Here is a 14,685-nt window from a genome sequence, read left to right as displayed (position 1 = left end):
TCATTTTCTTTCCCACAGATTTATCAGTGAAAACCTCTGTATAGATCCAGCAGTGAACGTTACAGCTGCACCATCTGTTCTCAGAAACACACCGCAGAGGCTGAACACACAGCCAGATGTTTATTGGAGTAAAGGGATCACAAAAGAAAATTAGATGGAGAGAGCACAGGGAGGGCAGACGGAGGTCTGTTGGCAGTGATTAGGTAACTGTTGTTTTGTCTCGATGTTTTACTAAGATTACCATGTACGCTCAGCAATGCACACTCGGAGGAAATGCTGAAATGAAGCTGGCGGGGTCCAGTGAGTCACCTGCTGACACGCTTGTTGCCTTGCTGCTGCCATGTTTCCCTGTTGTCAGGATTAATTTGTTATTTAGTGGAAATACAGACACGGAATGACACCGTATTTAAACATCTGCACATTCAAATGATGGAGGCATAAATCTGGAGACATATATTTTTTTATCTTCTATCTTTTCTTTTTGATCATAACCGACCACCAGAATCAGCCTCTGATTTCGCTTATTTTCTGTCTTGTCATTTCCTCTCTGTCCTTCCGCTGTGTTTTTCTCACTTTCTCGAATCTGCTCTCTCCTTCGCCTTTTACTGGGCAGGAAACAGGCGGGTCTATATTCTGACTTCCCATCTGAAGCTGGGTGTGCCGTTTCCGTTTCCTCTCCTAAAAAAAAAAAAGAGCCTGTAGCGTGTTCTCTATTTACATACATCTCGCATGCAGCACCTCATGTCGGCCGAGAAGGAGCGGCTTGATAACACCGATCAGACTTTTCTCGGTCGGAGAGGAGGTCGAAGCAGGGGAGCTGTCGGGTCAACTGGATGACATGTCCGAGTGCTGAACTCGTTGCTGCGTCACTCTTGCACACACAGACACGCCTGCATCTGCGAAACACACACACACACACACACGCACACGCACGCACGCACACACTAATCTGATCTCAAAAACACCTCTCCTTGCATCAGATCAGCACTCCTCTGCATCCACCTCACACCCGCCCTGTTACGGTGACACCCACTCCTGCTTCACCCAGCTCTGCCTGCCAGCTCTCCGTCACTCACTCCTTCCACTTTCATCTATCATTCATAAATTGAGGACCAGTTCATGCAGGCATCTGCTCTGAGCGATGGCGACCCTAATCGCAGGGGAGATGAAGGTCATTGGTGTTTTCAATTGGTGAGAAGGGTTAAAGGGAAGCGTTGTCAAAGAGCGCTAGGGCAGAGAAGAATAAACTGGGCCACCCATTTCTTTTTCTTTTTATCAGTACACGCTCATTTTGCAGCTTTCTAATGCTGATTTTTACTGTCGAGAAATACAAGCTGAAGACCGTGTCACAGTTTTAAATAAAGGTTTATTGTGCACAAAAAAAATTGCATGTGATTAGGAATTGTCAGTGTAAATTCCCAAATGCAAGCTGGAAAATGATCAGTCTTTGAACAGTCTCAAATGCAAGATAAAAACAAATCATTATCCAGTTTTTGCTGGAATTGCTCTCATTGCAATACTCGTACTGACCTATAGAGACATTCCTGATCTCCAGAGGATGAATCGATGCGATCTATTGAGTGAAATATCTTAATATCTCGAAAATGGATTGGCACAAGATGTGACCAGCAGGTTGACTTTTATGGGTTTTCTGTTTAAAGATCACTTTCTTGGCATTTTTGCCTTCGTTAGGTAAATATCTCCTGATGGAAACAAACCAGGGACGTTATAATTACAATACATGCTTGGAATTCATTCTGCAATTCCCACCAACACAACATTTGTGATTTTGAACAATATAAATGTCAAATGTCTCCTCAAAAGCTACTGAATTAATTACTATGAAACTTGTGATGAATCTCTAACTTTTCAGGTCCAAATTTTGATTAGTCTTACACCAATGAACGTCCCATCAGCTGGACTTTGTGTTTAATGCTGATTGGCTAATGTTAGCATGCTAACAGTGTAAACTAGGATGGTTGGTAGTAGATTAGATCAGTCAAAGGGATGCACGTGCTAAACACTACACTGCTGTGATTGGTTGTTTCACTGTCAATCAACTGTTCCCTTACCCTAACCTTAATATTCCCAACACACAACAACCAATCACAAGCAGAGCCTACCTCCCGCTGAGCCGATCTAGCACCACCCAGGTAGGATGGTGAACATGTTGAACATAATATACTACTATATGCTACCATTAACATTAAATGGAAGCACTGCTGTGGCCAAGTACAGCCTGACGGATCAGGTAACGACGGATGCTTGTAGACTTAAGTTTGTGTTGTGAACATAAATACTGTTCACGGTCACGGTTTAATCTGAAACAGGTGGAGGAAGGCGGGTTGCGTTTGTATTAAAAGCAAATTATCAGGTAAAGTGGCCCAAATCAGAAACCAGTAGTTAATTAGAAAGTAGACATCACACCTGTCAGGCCCGGCTTCCACTTCGACTGAGATATAAATACATTTTGAGAATTAACAATAACTTGAAAATAATGTATGCGAAATAAACCAGAATAAATATAAATAAATATCCCTTTATTTTCTTTTTCTCTCCTACAGACGGTGGACATTCATAAGGAGAAGGTGGCGCGTCGAGAAATCGGCATCCTGACCACAAATAAGAACACCGCTCGCACCCACAAGATCATCGCCCCGGGCAACATGGAGCGGCCGGTGCGCTACATCCGAAAGCCCATCGACTACACGCTGCTGGATGATGTGGGACACGGCGTCAAGGTAAGAAGACCTAAACTTCAACCTTTGTAGCACAAAAAAACCCCAAAAAACAGACGTCAGTAAAGCAAAGACAACTGAAGATCAGGAAACGTCAGTGTATTCATCAGAAAGCACTTCCACACTGTTACATCTTCCACACACCCAGACGGCTGCGTCTGCAGTCTGAAGTCATTACTTTGATATATTGTCTTATTTTCCGATGTTAAATCAATTTTGCTAGACAGGAAAACACGTACTTAGTCAGATTCCCACCTGACACCTCCGTATGAACGAGCTCACTGCCTGCCTTCATAATTCATTCAAACACTTCACACTCACGCTGCAAGCCGATCAATACGCCGGCCTTTTAGCTAATTAAACACCTCGAAATGAAACAAACACCCATTCACGAATGAGATGCTCAGCTGGTCGCTGACAGGCTGAGAAAACTTTGCTTTTTAGAGGTTTTTTGGTTCATTCCCAGTAACAACTTCCTGAACTGGAAGTTATTAGGAGTTTGTGTGTGTGTGTGTGTGTGTGTGTGTGTGTGTGTGTGTGTGTGTGTGTGTGTGTGTGTGTGTGTGTGTGTGTGTGTGTGTGTGTGTGTGTGTGTGTGCGCGAGCGAGACTTGTTACTCACACCATCACATCTCCTGTTGAATTGTGTTTAAAAAAAAAAAAAAATCTTTCAGCCCGTTTCCGCCTCATTCTTCAGTGTTTTATTCTCTCTCCGCATGATGCATCCTCTCCTCTCCCGTCGCTCTTCCTCTGTTGTACAATACTGTTTGTGTATGCGTTGATTGCTGGTGTCACAAATGACCCGCCGTGTGTTTTGAGTCGTCCCCCCCCCCCTCCCTCCCCCTCCCTCCCGGTCTGTGTCTATTGAGATAGTGGCTGTCCACTGATTCTCAAACATCCGCTGATTCAAATTCAAAAAGCTTTGTGTTTCCTCCTTTGAGAGCCGCCTCACGCTGACAGGTTTGGCCTCGGCCCGCTATGCAAATGGGCCGTCATTCGTGCAGAGCAGCGTGGATGCAAGAAAATGTGCAACGTTTCTCTCTTTCTGGTGTTGGAAAACAAGACTTCACGCAGCTGGGACTTAAAAAAACATGACTCGGACATCTGTAAAATGACTCATTTGGGGAGAATTTATAAGTTTTCGATCATCATTTTGGATTTGGAGTGGATTCTTGGATTGAGGATTCCCAGGCTACTGGTTCATTTTGAATTCTCTATCATTTCTCTGTCTGCCTTTTGCGTCTGTGTGTGTGTTCGTGGATGTGCATTTGTCTGGCTCAGAGCAGACAGAAATGCATATCACATTCCATATTTCCCCCCTCCTGCACACGCTCACTCTCTCTCTCACACACGCACACACACACACATCTGTGAATAATTCAGGAGGATTCATACTCACTGCTGCAGCGGCCGCCCCACAGAAATGTACTGTAAATGCTTTTTTTTTTTTTTCTGCTTTTTTTTTTACATTTACGAGTCCACGGTGTGTTCATACTGCGTGAGAAATATCATTAGCAGCTTATTAGCACTCTATCCACCCAGACCATTTCCTCCTGGCTGCGATGGATTCCCTCGAGCGCTCACGGCGTGTTCCCCACCCCTCCGCCTGCACTCATCCGGGGGAACTCAGCCGTGAATAGATGGGGAGGCAGACGGGAGCATTCACACGTGTGCGGCTGACTGTGCTCACCCCTCCACCATAACAGCCTTTATTGGCATTTCTGGCAGTTACCAGGGTGACATAGTTTCAGCCCCATTACAACCACTCCGACAGTCTGCTGTTATTTATGACCTCACGGTGCTTTACTGCCCAGTTTTCATTTTTCTTAGTGCAACACTTAAAACGTCAGCGGAGCCTCAGCAAGCCCAGTTACTGCTCTTTATTTCTAGTTTGTGTAAAGATTTAGTGAAATCCTATCCTGGTTAGAGTTTGTGACGCAAGTATAGACACAACGATACACAATAAGCTCATATAAGCAGTATTTATATGTAAAAAAAAAAACCTGTCCTTTCTCAGTTTATTTGGGGTGCTCTTCAAATATACTCCCTCTTAATGTAATTAAAAGGCCTTTATGGTCATGGCTCACATGATTTTTGTTTACTGTTTGATTACAAAGTGGAGCAAAACGAAGTCATTTCCTGCTGTTCGTTGTGTAAAATCAGAATTGGGTTGTTTGGTGTGATTGTCTGTGCAGGTGGGTGTCTGAGTGACTGGCATTATAGTGCTACATTTCTTATGTTGACGAGCCGAGACAGAATTCAAAATGATTTACTTAGACAGTCAATCAATATCAATGAAATATAAAACCATTCAAGTTATTTAGCAAAACATTTTGTTTTCTAAAATATGACAACTTTCTGCTTTTCCACACACACACACACACACACACACACACACACACACACACACACACACACACACACACACACACACACACACACACACACACACACACACACACACACACACACACACACAGGTCGCTGTGCAGACTACTATTTACAACACAAGTGAATAAAACTAAAGCAGCATTAAACAGGTTTTCAGCCCCTGACTTTACATGTGATTGTCACTTGATGGTCTACTCAGTTCAAATGTCTTTGTTTGGTTTAAGTCGTAAGTCATCAGCATATTTCCTTCTATTGGCCTGTTTGATGTCCTTTTTGCTCCTCATACTGCCTTCCTTCTTTCTTCATTATTCTACTTTAAATCCTGTATATAATAATTAGTTAAAGAATAGATGTAGTGTTCATGCATTATGTTTAACTTCCACATGTAACTTCTGTAACCACTAACCGATGAGTATGTCTTGTTTTCTGTCTTCTCTTTTTGCCTGCTTGCACTCAGTGGCTTAAGGCCAAGGTAAGAGATGGTTGTCTTTCTCTACTTTTTGTCCATTTGTCGATCTGACTCAAAGCTACAGTGTGAAGGTGTCCATGAACCCATTAAATGTGTCTTTCATTTGTAAAACATGTACAAGAATTTAAAATGTTTATGTTATGGAATTAAGTATGTATTATGCAAATTATATCATTCCATGAAAAGGTGATTTACAGCATTCAGGATTGTTACACAATATTACAGAACACAGAATATACTTATTTATTTATCTCTGATAGTACGTTTAACTTTAATATTCAAGAGGTCCGGAGATGTCTTTGATTTGGATTTTTCAATTTAACTATTGCAAACGGTCTGAAATTCTACCATACATCTAATGTAGGTTAAGCTCAATATGTATGTTACAGTAAATGTAGAAAAATGCTATCATGGGAGACATATTTCAGAATTACGATGTCGATGATTATAAGAATATTCCTGTCTCATACATTTTCATCCGTGTGACAACACATTTTACATGCACAGTTTCTCAGTTTAATGCACCAGTCACCCATTGACTGCAGCTTTTTGTTCTCTTCCTCCCTTCATAACTCCTCTATGTCTTTTTAATCGTCTGTGGACAGAAAAGCTTTTGTTCCCGTGTTTCTCCACATAATTATGCTCCGTTGAAGCTAAAGATGAGACGCTCATTTGAAACTAGTTTTGCTTTATCATCGTCAGCTTAAATGACTCCTCTGCCTTAATATTCATTGGCAGTGGAAATACTTGTGTCAGCTAATCACATTATACAAAAGCAGAGTTTTAACTTCCTTTTGCTCCACCAGCAACATGGGAACAATGCGGCAGGACGAGGAGGGACCATTTCCAGGACCAACCCACCCACACAGAAGCCTCCAAGCCCTCCCATGGCTGGTCGCGGTACCCTGGGGTAAGAACTTTAACTCTCAAGGTTTTAAAGATGGTGACCCTGCTTGGTCTCTTTTGATTTGGGGACTTGGGCCGGGTACCAAACTTTGATATTTTTATGGCATCACCTGAATCTTTATACTATCTAGTACTGAAAATTACTAACATGTATTCTTTTTAAAACACATAACTTTGATAGCTAGCATCTACTGATAGTCTACATGTGAGGCGTTTAGGGAACATGGGTAAATTGTAGCGCCTAGCAACAGCTTGCAGGTGAGGCATTTAAGTGACATCGGAAGATTGTCGCGACAGAAAATAACCTGGGCTACACTCTCCCCCTCTACACTGCATGACAACTAAAGTTGTGTAGAGTAATGTATGATGTAATTATATTTCTGTAAAAATGGATATTTGGTAACAAAAAAAGTATTGTTCAGAAATCACTATCTAAATCAGGGTACTGGTACCAGTACTGGTATTGAAAATATTTGATCGATACTGAGCCCTATTGGGGGTACCAGTACCAGTTTCTTGCCAGACTAGTTTAAAACACAGAGCTATTGGTTAACCAGAAAATAACCCTTAACATTGCTTTTCTGAAACTATTCCATCCTTACTTAAAAGGTTTGTGACAGTAGGACCAACAGACCTTGGTTGCATTAACAGACACTGTTTACAGAGCTCCTTATACCTGGTGAAAATCGTGTTCTTGGTGTGGGTGGATTCATCTTTTTTCTTGTATGTCTCGCATTTCACATGATACTGAAAATCAGTTCTGCTCTTTCTCGCTTTCTCTTTCATTATCTGAATCCAGGCGTAACACTCCCTACAAGACACTGGAGCCCGTGAAGCCCCCAGTGGTGCCCAATGACTACATGACGAGCCCGGCCCGACTGGGCAGCCAGCACAGCCCTGCACGCACAGCTTCACTCAACCAGAGGCCCAGGACACACAGGTAGCACAGACCCTTTTTTTTCTTCTCCCTGAAATTAACATATAAACTATGTTTGGATTGCCGACTCCGATAAAGCTCAACAGCATACAAGCTCAGGTGTGACTGTACTGCAGATGAACTTTAAAGCTGATCATTTAAACCACACCAGGCGAGATGGATTAATTCAGTCACATTCTACAATCAAACAAGAGTTTCACAAATCAGGACACCATCAGTATAAAATATATATGTAGCAAAAAGCTCCATGATTAGTATAAAAAGTTAAATAATGAGTAACGAATAGTAATCATCCTTTTTTGCAGCACACATTTTGTCTTTTCGTAGTAGAAAAAGGACTTTTAATGACATTAATGATGTTCTATTCAACTGTCCCAGTGAGCGATGAACAATACCAGAACTCTGAAGATTTTATTAGTTGCACCTAGTGTCACGTTAAAAAAAAGCTGTTGTAATTTATTCATGCTCAAATTTACAATTCAATTCAATTCAATTTTATTTTTATAGCGCCAAATCACAACACAAGTTATTTCAGGGCGCTTAACATAGTAAGGTCCTCACAGCAGAACTTTACAACATTGTACAAGGGAACGCAACAATTCCCACATGAGGAACAGCTGGAGGAAAAACAGGAAGAAAACCCTCCGACAGTGGGAAGGAAAAAACTACCATTTAAAAGGAAGATTCCTGCGACTGAACCAGGCTCAGAGGTGGGCGGCCATCTGCCTGGGCCGGCTGGGGTAAAGGGAGAGAAGAGAGAGAGAAAAACAGCATGGCAATCCAAGACCGTGACTGTTGGCGGAGCCAGCAATCGCTGACCGAAAACATGCAGCTCCAGATCCGGAGATATCTGCAAACGAACACACAGAAGTACGCGAGCGAGAGGAACTGCATATAGAGACAACAAACAAAAACACAACTATGGGAGAGAGAGAAGGCATGACGTTAATAAGATGTAATGGTGTCATAAAAGTGCATAGAGAGTGAAAGAGAGGAAGGAATGGAGCTCGGTGCGTGATGAAAGGTCCTATAACAGCATGCAGCATCCAAATGTAAAGTCTAGTCACTCCGTCATTCTGAACTTTTTTGATTACAACACGGTTCTCCTCCTTTTTGGATCCCCAACAAACCTTGGCCCTTATATTGCTTTTGTAACTGTGTCAGTGCAAATGTAACTGCGTGTAACGTCTGGTGCAGCCACAAGTCTGGGAACACAGTCTCTCTTCACAGAGCTGGAAATATGTTGCCACAGTGATAAAAATATTGTTATGGCAGAATGACATGTGAGCGAGTAATGATAGGATGTCAAACACTGTCATCTAATTAAGGTTGTCTCACGCATCCTCTAATCAAACGCCTTCTCTGTGCAGCGGCAGCAGCGGTGGTAGTGGCGGCAGGGAGAACAGCGGAGGCAGCGGAGGCGGGATCCCTCTGGCTGTTCCCACCCCCTCTCCTCCCAGTATCGGGCAAGGTGAGTCCCAGCAGCTGGAATAACCTCCAGTGCTCTCCTTTGTGTAAAATGTTGCTTTATATGAGGCTGAAAAGAAGGGCTTAAAATGCTGGCTGTAATATTACAGTGATAATGGAATACATTTTTACAGAAAAAGATGAAAGCTGAAATTTTATATATTTGCTGAAGACACCGAAACGCCATAAAAATTGGCTGCATTTAGCTTTACTGAATCCGTTTCTTTCATCATGTCTTAACTTATGGGAAAGGGCTGCAGGCACACGGTAATACTGCAAAGGTACATACCATTATCAGGGTTTTTTTTTTAGCTTCTGCTCAAACATACATTAAATATAGATTGAAGAAACCGCTGTGCAGGAAAGTGCTGAACTCGTGCAAAAAAGAGAGGAAGGAAGTTAGACAAGTGGGTCCAGAGAAAGACAGACGTAGTGCAGTGTTTGAGACGAAGGTATTGTGTTGTACTGTGGGGTTTCTTTTTCATCTCTGTACACCCGTAGTGTTGATAAAGTCAATTAAATTTCACTGATGTGTTTATACCAACAGCAGCTTATTATTTTTACTGGCATTATGCGTGGAAATATTCATATTACATATTCAATAACTCTTTGTACTTGGGAAGTGTGCCCTGTTATATGAAGAGTAATCAAAAAGTTTCAAGACTGCTCCTGTTGCATGAATGGAGCGCAGCAAAGTAATGTGCACGGAGCAGGTGGAGGCAATAACCTTTATGAGAAAGTATTCCGACTTATGCTGCTTGATCAACATGTGAAACTGCTAAGGGCGAGAAACTCCAGCGCGCTGTGAGGTGGCTTGTTGAAAGTGCCATCGTTTCACATTCAGGTCACGAGGACAAAACGTTTTCCCTCAGACGCTTCAGAACATCGCAGTAGAACTCTGTGTTGACAGTCTGACCCTGGGGAATAAATTCATGGTGAACACCCCAGCAAATGTAAAAGGACCCCCCCCCCCCCCCCCACTGGTGGAGCTCCTGACTTGACGGCACTTTTTCTGTGTTGCATAGTGACGTTCTGTCCCTCTTGAAACACGAATGTCACTCAAGCTATCTCACCTGCCTCATTGCTGCAAAGTTTATTTTGTCTTTTAAAGATCTCTGGTGCAGATTTCCTGAGTTCGACACAAAATCAAATGTGCACTTTGAGTACATACTCGGGTAGGTTATTGCTTGCTGCTGCTCTGTGTGCGTTACTGCGCTGCCCTCCATTTGTGCACGACGGGAGCTTTTCAGCCGTACCGGGTGTGTACAGTATTGCTGTTTCTATTCTAATTTATTTAACGTGTCTTCTGCAGCTGCCATCACACCGGCACAGACTGCAGTTGAAAACGAGCACATTTACCGACATTTCTACTGATAGGCACTGTCCCTGTAACTTTAAATGGCTTTAATAGGCTAAATAAACAGGCTAAAATTTAAAGGTTGTGTTTTTTTTAATGCTGTGCACCGTGTCTCTCCTCTCTTCTCCTGCAGTGGCCACCTCCTCGGCCTCCGTGCCCCAGGGCCCCGGCTTGGGTCCCATCCCCATGTCCCAGTTCGGCACCATCTCCCGCCAGATCTCCCGTCACAACTCCTCCACCACCTCCTCGGCCTCCATGGTGTCGGCGACGGGTACCTACCGCCGCGCACCCTCCGTCTCCTCCCAGCAGCCCCAGATGAACGGGGGCCCCGCCTACCCACAGAACTCCAGTAAGGCAGCCTTAACACCGTCACTCAGTCAGGTGGTTCAGTAGTTATTTGGTGTGTAGCGACAATGATTGTATTTTTAGGAAAAGGATCTTAAATTTCATTCTAAATATCCAGAGGCCTGTAACGAAACTTGCATATAGAATTTGGCTGCCGCTCCTCAGTTGCTATAAACTCTCCTCTGGCTCAGAGATATGCATCAGCCAGCCTTCCCAGAGGCTAATGAAAATGAATGATGAGCCATAATTACTGAAGTCAGGGTTGCACTGCTATGCAGAGTGTTTCATTACCCTTTCTAATTGAGTTATGACATTATCATTTCAGTCAGCTGGAGGCAGCAGCTTGTTCGGGGAGACAGACAGGAGACATTGTAGGGTACAAACAGTTGCTAGACAAGGGGAAACCCAGGACATATGCATATTTTCTGTCTGAAGAGCAGAATTTATTTTGGCAGGCATCACTCTGAGCCTGTAATGGCTTTTTCTCTCTGAGGACAACCATCTTTCTTGGCACAAAGCACAGAAGGAGGAGGCTGTCTGTCTTGTCTAAGAGGAGGGAGACAATGATGCGGCGCTGCAACAGCCATAAGCTCAAAACTGGGACATCACACCGTCTCTGCTGTATGATGTCTGCTCTGTACTTGTTTTATTAAACTACAATATCCATTTTTGATTTGCGGCGGCTGTAGTTGAGGATTTTACAGCAGAGGAAGCTCGTCCCGTTGCACGAGGGAGCTCATCGATCTCTCAGGGTGTAGCTGTGGATGGATGTGGCTCTGCGGTGAGAGCTGGATGGAATAACAAGACATTACTGCCCAGTCAGATAACAGACGCCCTTCCATTACATGTGATTTATGAGCCAGACCTGGCGTGCCTGTGCATGACATCATGTCTTCGAGAGAGGGCAACTGTGTTTTTCTGTTTGCTGATCAATGTATCTCCTGTTTGAAGACAACAACAACTGTAGCAAACAGCCTCTTTTTAGGGGCAGAAGATGAAGATTATACTGATGAAACCGAGCTAAGATGTTGCATTTTATTTAAACATACTGCTCTATTGAGCATTTATTTAAATGTCCAGGATCAGACTATACATGTGTGCTACATCTTTCAGTCTCAGAAGCTTTTTTCCAGCTGCAGCCTTTGCTTTTGATTTAAAACAGATGCTGATGAGGTAGATCGTCAGACTGAGATTACAGCAGATGAAGGCCTGTTTAGCCCAGCTTGAAAAGCACAGCACAAAAGCACACTGATTGGAAATGTGTAAATGAGTTCCTCAGCACAGCTTGCTGCTCTCTTTTTGCTCGCTCACAAGCTTTTTTGTCGTCTTCTTTTTCCACATGCTGAATTTGGACTTTTCTCTCTCTCTCTCTCTGTGACGCCCTTTTTCTGTCCTTTCCTCGTCTCTCTCCCGTCCACCACCTCCGTCACTCTCCGTCTCTCTGCCGCTCCCTCTGCTTGTCGGGGCGTCGCTGCTCCAGTGTCTGTGGCTCCTCCGCCTCCTCCTCCCATGGTGCAGCTGACCCCACAGATCCCTCTGACCGGCTTTGTGGCCAGAATGCAGGAGAGCAGTAAGTAGAAGCAGACAAAAAAAAAAAAACATGCACTTGTGTACATACTGTAGACCCATTTATTCCCTAACATTTGCAGTCATGTGTTTGAATGCAGTACGTACTGTATGCATGGACACGCCTCTCCTCAAGCCTCCAATCGGAGCTCTGGAATCGTCTCGGGATCCACACATTGCCTCGCACTCTTCCCTGCGGCTTGCTTCACTCCGCTACACTCCTCATACCTTTTCTTGCACTGAATGCGAGGTTGAGGCGCGGGGGGTGGGGTGGGGGTGGCACCCTCAGATGTCTGTCTGTTGCTATGGCGATGGACCACTGAAAGCGTGCGTCCTGTGCTCTCCGTCCACGAGGAGAGAAAATGTGACCTGATGCCGTGTCCTGATTCACCGGCTGCCCGTCGGCAAAGATTCAGCGATGTGTGTCTGTCTGGTGAAACGCAGAGCAGGCGAAGCTCACAATAAACTGTGATACGAGTCACGAGGTCAGATAGAGAATAAGCCTTTAACTGATGATGATTAACACATTTTTATATAAAGAAATGTAAACCTGTATCATTTTAGTGAAAACATTTTAACAACAGATTTTCCAGACAGCCGGTGTCTTTTGAGCAGTTTCTCTTTAGACGTCCTCTGCCACACAGGAAGTGACACATTTTACATTGCAACAGGGATTAGTGTGCAAATAGAAGAAGAGCTGGTTGGTATGAGCAGCAATGATCGGCAAAGAAAAGAGGTCCACAGTTAAAAAAAAAAAAAGGTCAAAGCACTGAAAACAAACTAGTGAGCTTCCACATGAAAACACCACAATAAACCAGAGTAGCACTTTGATACAAAAAAAAAAAAATACAAATAATTATAAACCTTACAAATGGATACCAGGACAAATGTTTTCTAACAGAAATAATCTGTCTTTGTCTTTCCGCCTGAACTTTATTGCGTTACTGAAACATTTGCCAACAATACACTTAAGACTCTGACTAAATGTGATGCAGGCTGTGTTTATACAGGACGTAATGGAGAGGACTAATAAAAGCAGAGGGAGCTATTGTTTTATAGTGAAGCTGCTTAAACAGCTCCAAAGTGAGTCGTTACTGTAGACCCGTGGACAAAAGAAATGTATGTACGGAGTTTGGAAGTGAAGAAGTGCTTTAATTTCACTCCCCATGTGCATCATTGTCAGTTGTTTAATTCAATAGCAGGCTCATGAATGAGATAAGATCCACAGTATGTCTTTAATCACTGGACGTGAGGATACAAGGCTGCAGGGAGAGACGCTCCGACAGGACACTTGTCGAGCAGGAAGAGGGACCGAGTCAAGCTTTCAAAATAGACCCGGAAATTATATCTCATTTTACCACCTCATATTCATGTGAAGTATGTGCTTATCAAATGCCACAAACGATAATGTCTCACGGGAAGAACCTAAAAATACAATAATACAACTTTGTTAATGTCTTAAAAGGAGGTCTCAGTAACCGTGAATAGACAGTTCCTTAACATACCTTTGAGGTACAGTGACTAAAAATAATCACATCCTGTCCCTTGAACAAGTAGAACACGCCTTCATGCTCTCATTCCTTTGAATTGAAGAGGGCCAGTAGTCGTAGTGTCGTAGCAGCGCTATCAAGGCTACAGCTGCCACAGAGAATTATATTCACAGCAGAATTTTACAGACTTTGAAACAACATTTAGAGCTTCATGTTGAGATCAATTTTGATATATATATATATATATATACATATATATTGGACTGGCAGTAGTGGTAGCTGATGCTGTAGGATGACTGAGTAACTAAACAGTTAGAGGACCTGAAGCTGCCCTCTAGTGAGCAGTAACGACTACCTGCTGTCTACTGAACATTTCATATCACATTTACTGTAGAACTTGTGTCAACAGATTCCTTCATAGGAAATATTACTATTGGTCTAGATGATTGCATTGATATTTTTATTTATAAAACAGAATATGACAATATGCATGTTAAAGTCAAGGGACGTATGTTTCTTTAAATATATACCTTGCAATGTTCAGCTCCAATTGAACCTAAAAAATAATTATCAAACCGGTTTTGAAAAGCGAGTTCATTTTGAAATGTAACGAACACAAACCTCACTTCCAGAGAACATTTAAAAACTTCACGCAGCGACAGATTCGATCAGAGCAGCGACACGTCATCTCTCTTTTCCCCTCTCACCGTCCTCTCTCCGATTCTCCTCCACTTCCTGTCGTCCTCCAGTCACAGACAGCCCCGCCCCTCCTCCCCCACCCCCCCCAGAGGACATGGGTGTGTTCGAGGAGCCCGCTCCCCCTCCTCCCCCTCCACCTGTGGACTACGAGGAAGAGGATGCTGCTGTGGTTAACTACAGCGATCCGTATGCTGATGGAGACCCCCTTTGGGCCCCCAAGGTTTATTTAGAGAAAGGTAAGTAGCATGGGAGGATGCAACTTTTATTAAAGAAAGAAAGAAAAAAAAAAAGTCACCATCTTTTCACTTTGCACCTTCAGAA

General features: G+C 43.2%; 1 protein-coding gene across 4 annotated transcripts in view; it reads left to right on the top strand.

Moving 5' to 3' along the window:
- LOC138632574 (abl interactor 1-like) overlaps positions 1 to 14,685 on the top strand; it is a 30,372-nt gene that overhangs the window by 12,224 nt on the left and 3,463 nt on the right. The window contains exons 3-10 of one of the 4 annotated variants that reach the window (XM_069718249.1): positions 2,565 to 2,741; positions 5,586 to 5,600; positions 6,404 to 6,507; positions 7,303 to 7,443; positions 8,811 to 8,911; positions 10,398 to 10,613; positions 12,090 to 12,179; positions 14,415 to 14,600. In XM_069718249.1, coding sequence (XP_069574350.1) covers positions 2,565 to 2,741; positions 5,586 to 5,600; positions 6,404 to 6,507; positions 7,303 to 7,443; positions 8,811 to 8,911; positions 10,398 to 10,613; positions 12,090 to 12,179; positions 14,415 to 14,600 — 1,030 coding nt within the window. The remainder of the gene's footprint in view (positions 1 to 2,564; positions 2,742 to 5,585; positions 5,601 to 6,403; positions 6,508 to 7,302; positions 7,444 to 8,810; positions 8,912 to 10,397; positions 10,614 to 12,089; positions 12,180 to 14,414; positions 14,601 to 14,685) is intronic. The other 3 variants (XM_069718250.1, XM_069718247.1, XM_069718248.1) reach the window with 3 other exon arrangements.

This window comes from Brachyistius frenatus, unplaced genomic scaffold (genome assembly GCF_029030835.1).
Source record: "Brachyistius frenatus isolate BFR_SWC_R1_liver_20210118 unplaced genomic scaffold, ASM2903083v1 Contig_188, whole genome shotgun sequence".
In the NCBI taxonomy this organism is placed as follows: domain Eukaryota; kingdom Metazoa; phylum Chordata; class Actinopteri; family Embiotocidae; genus Brachyistius; species Brachyistius frenatus.
The sequence above is the reverse complement of the archived record's forward strand: the minus strand, read 5'-3'. Positions and strand labels throughout refer to the sequence as shown.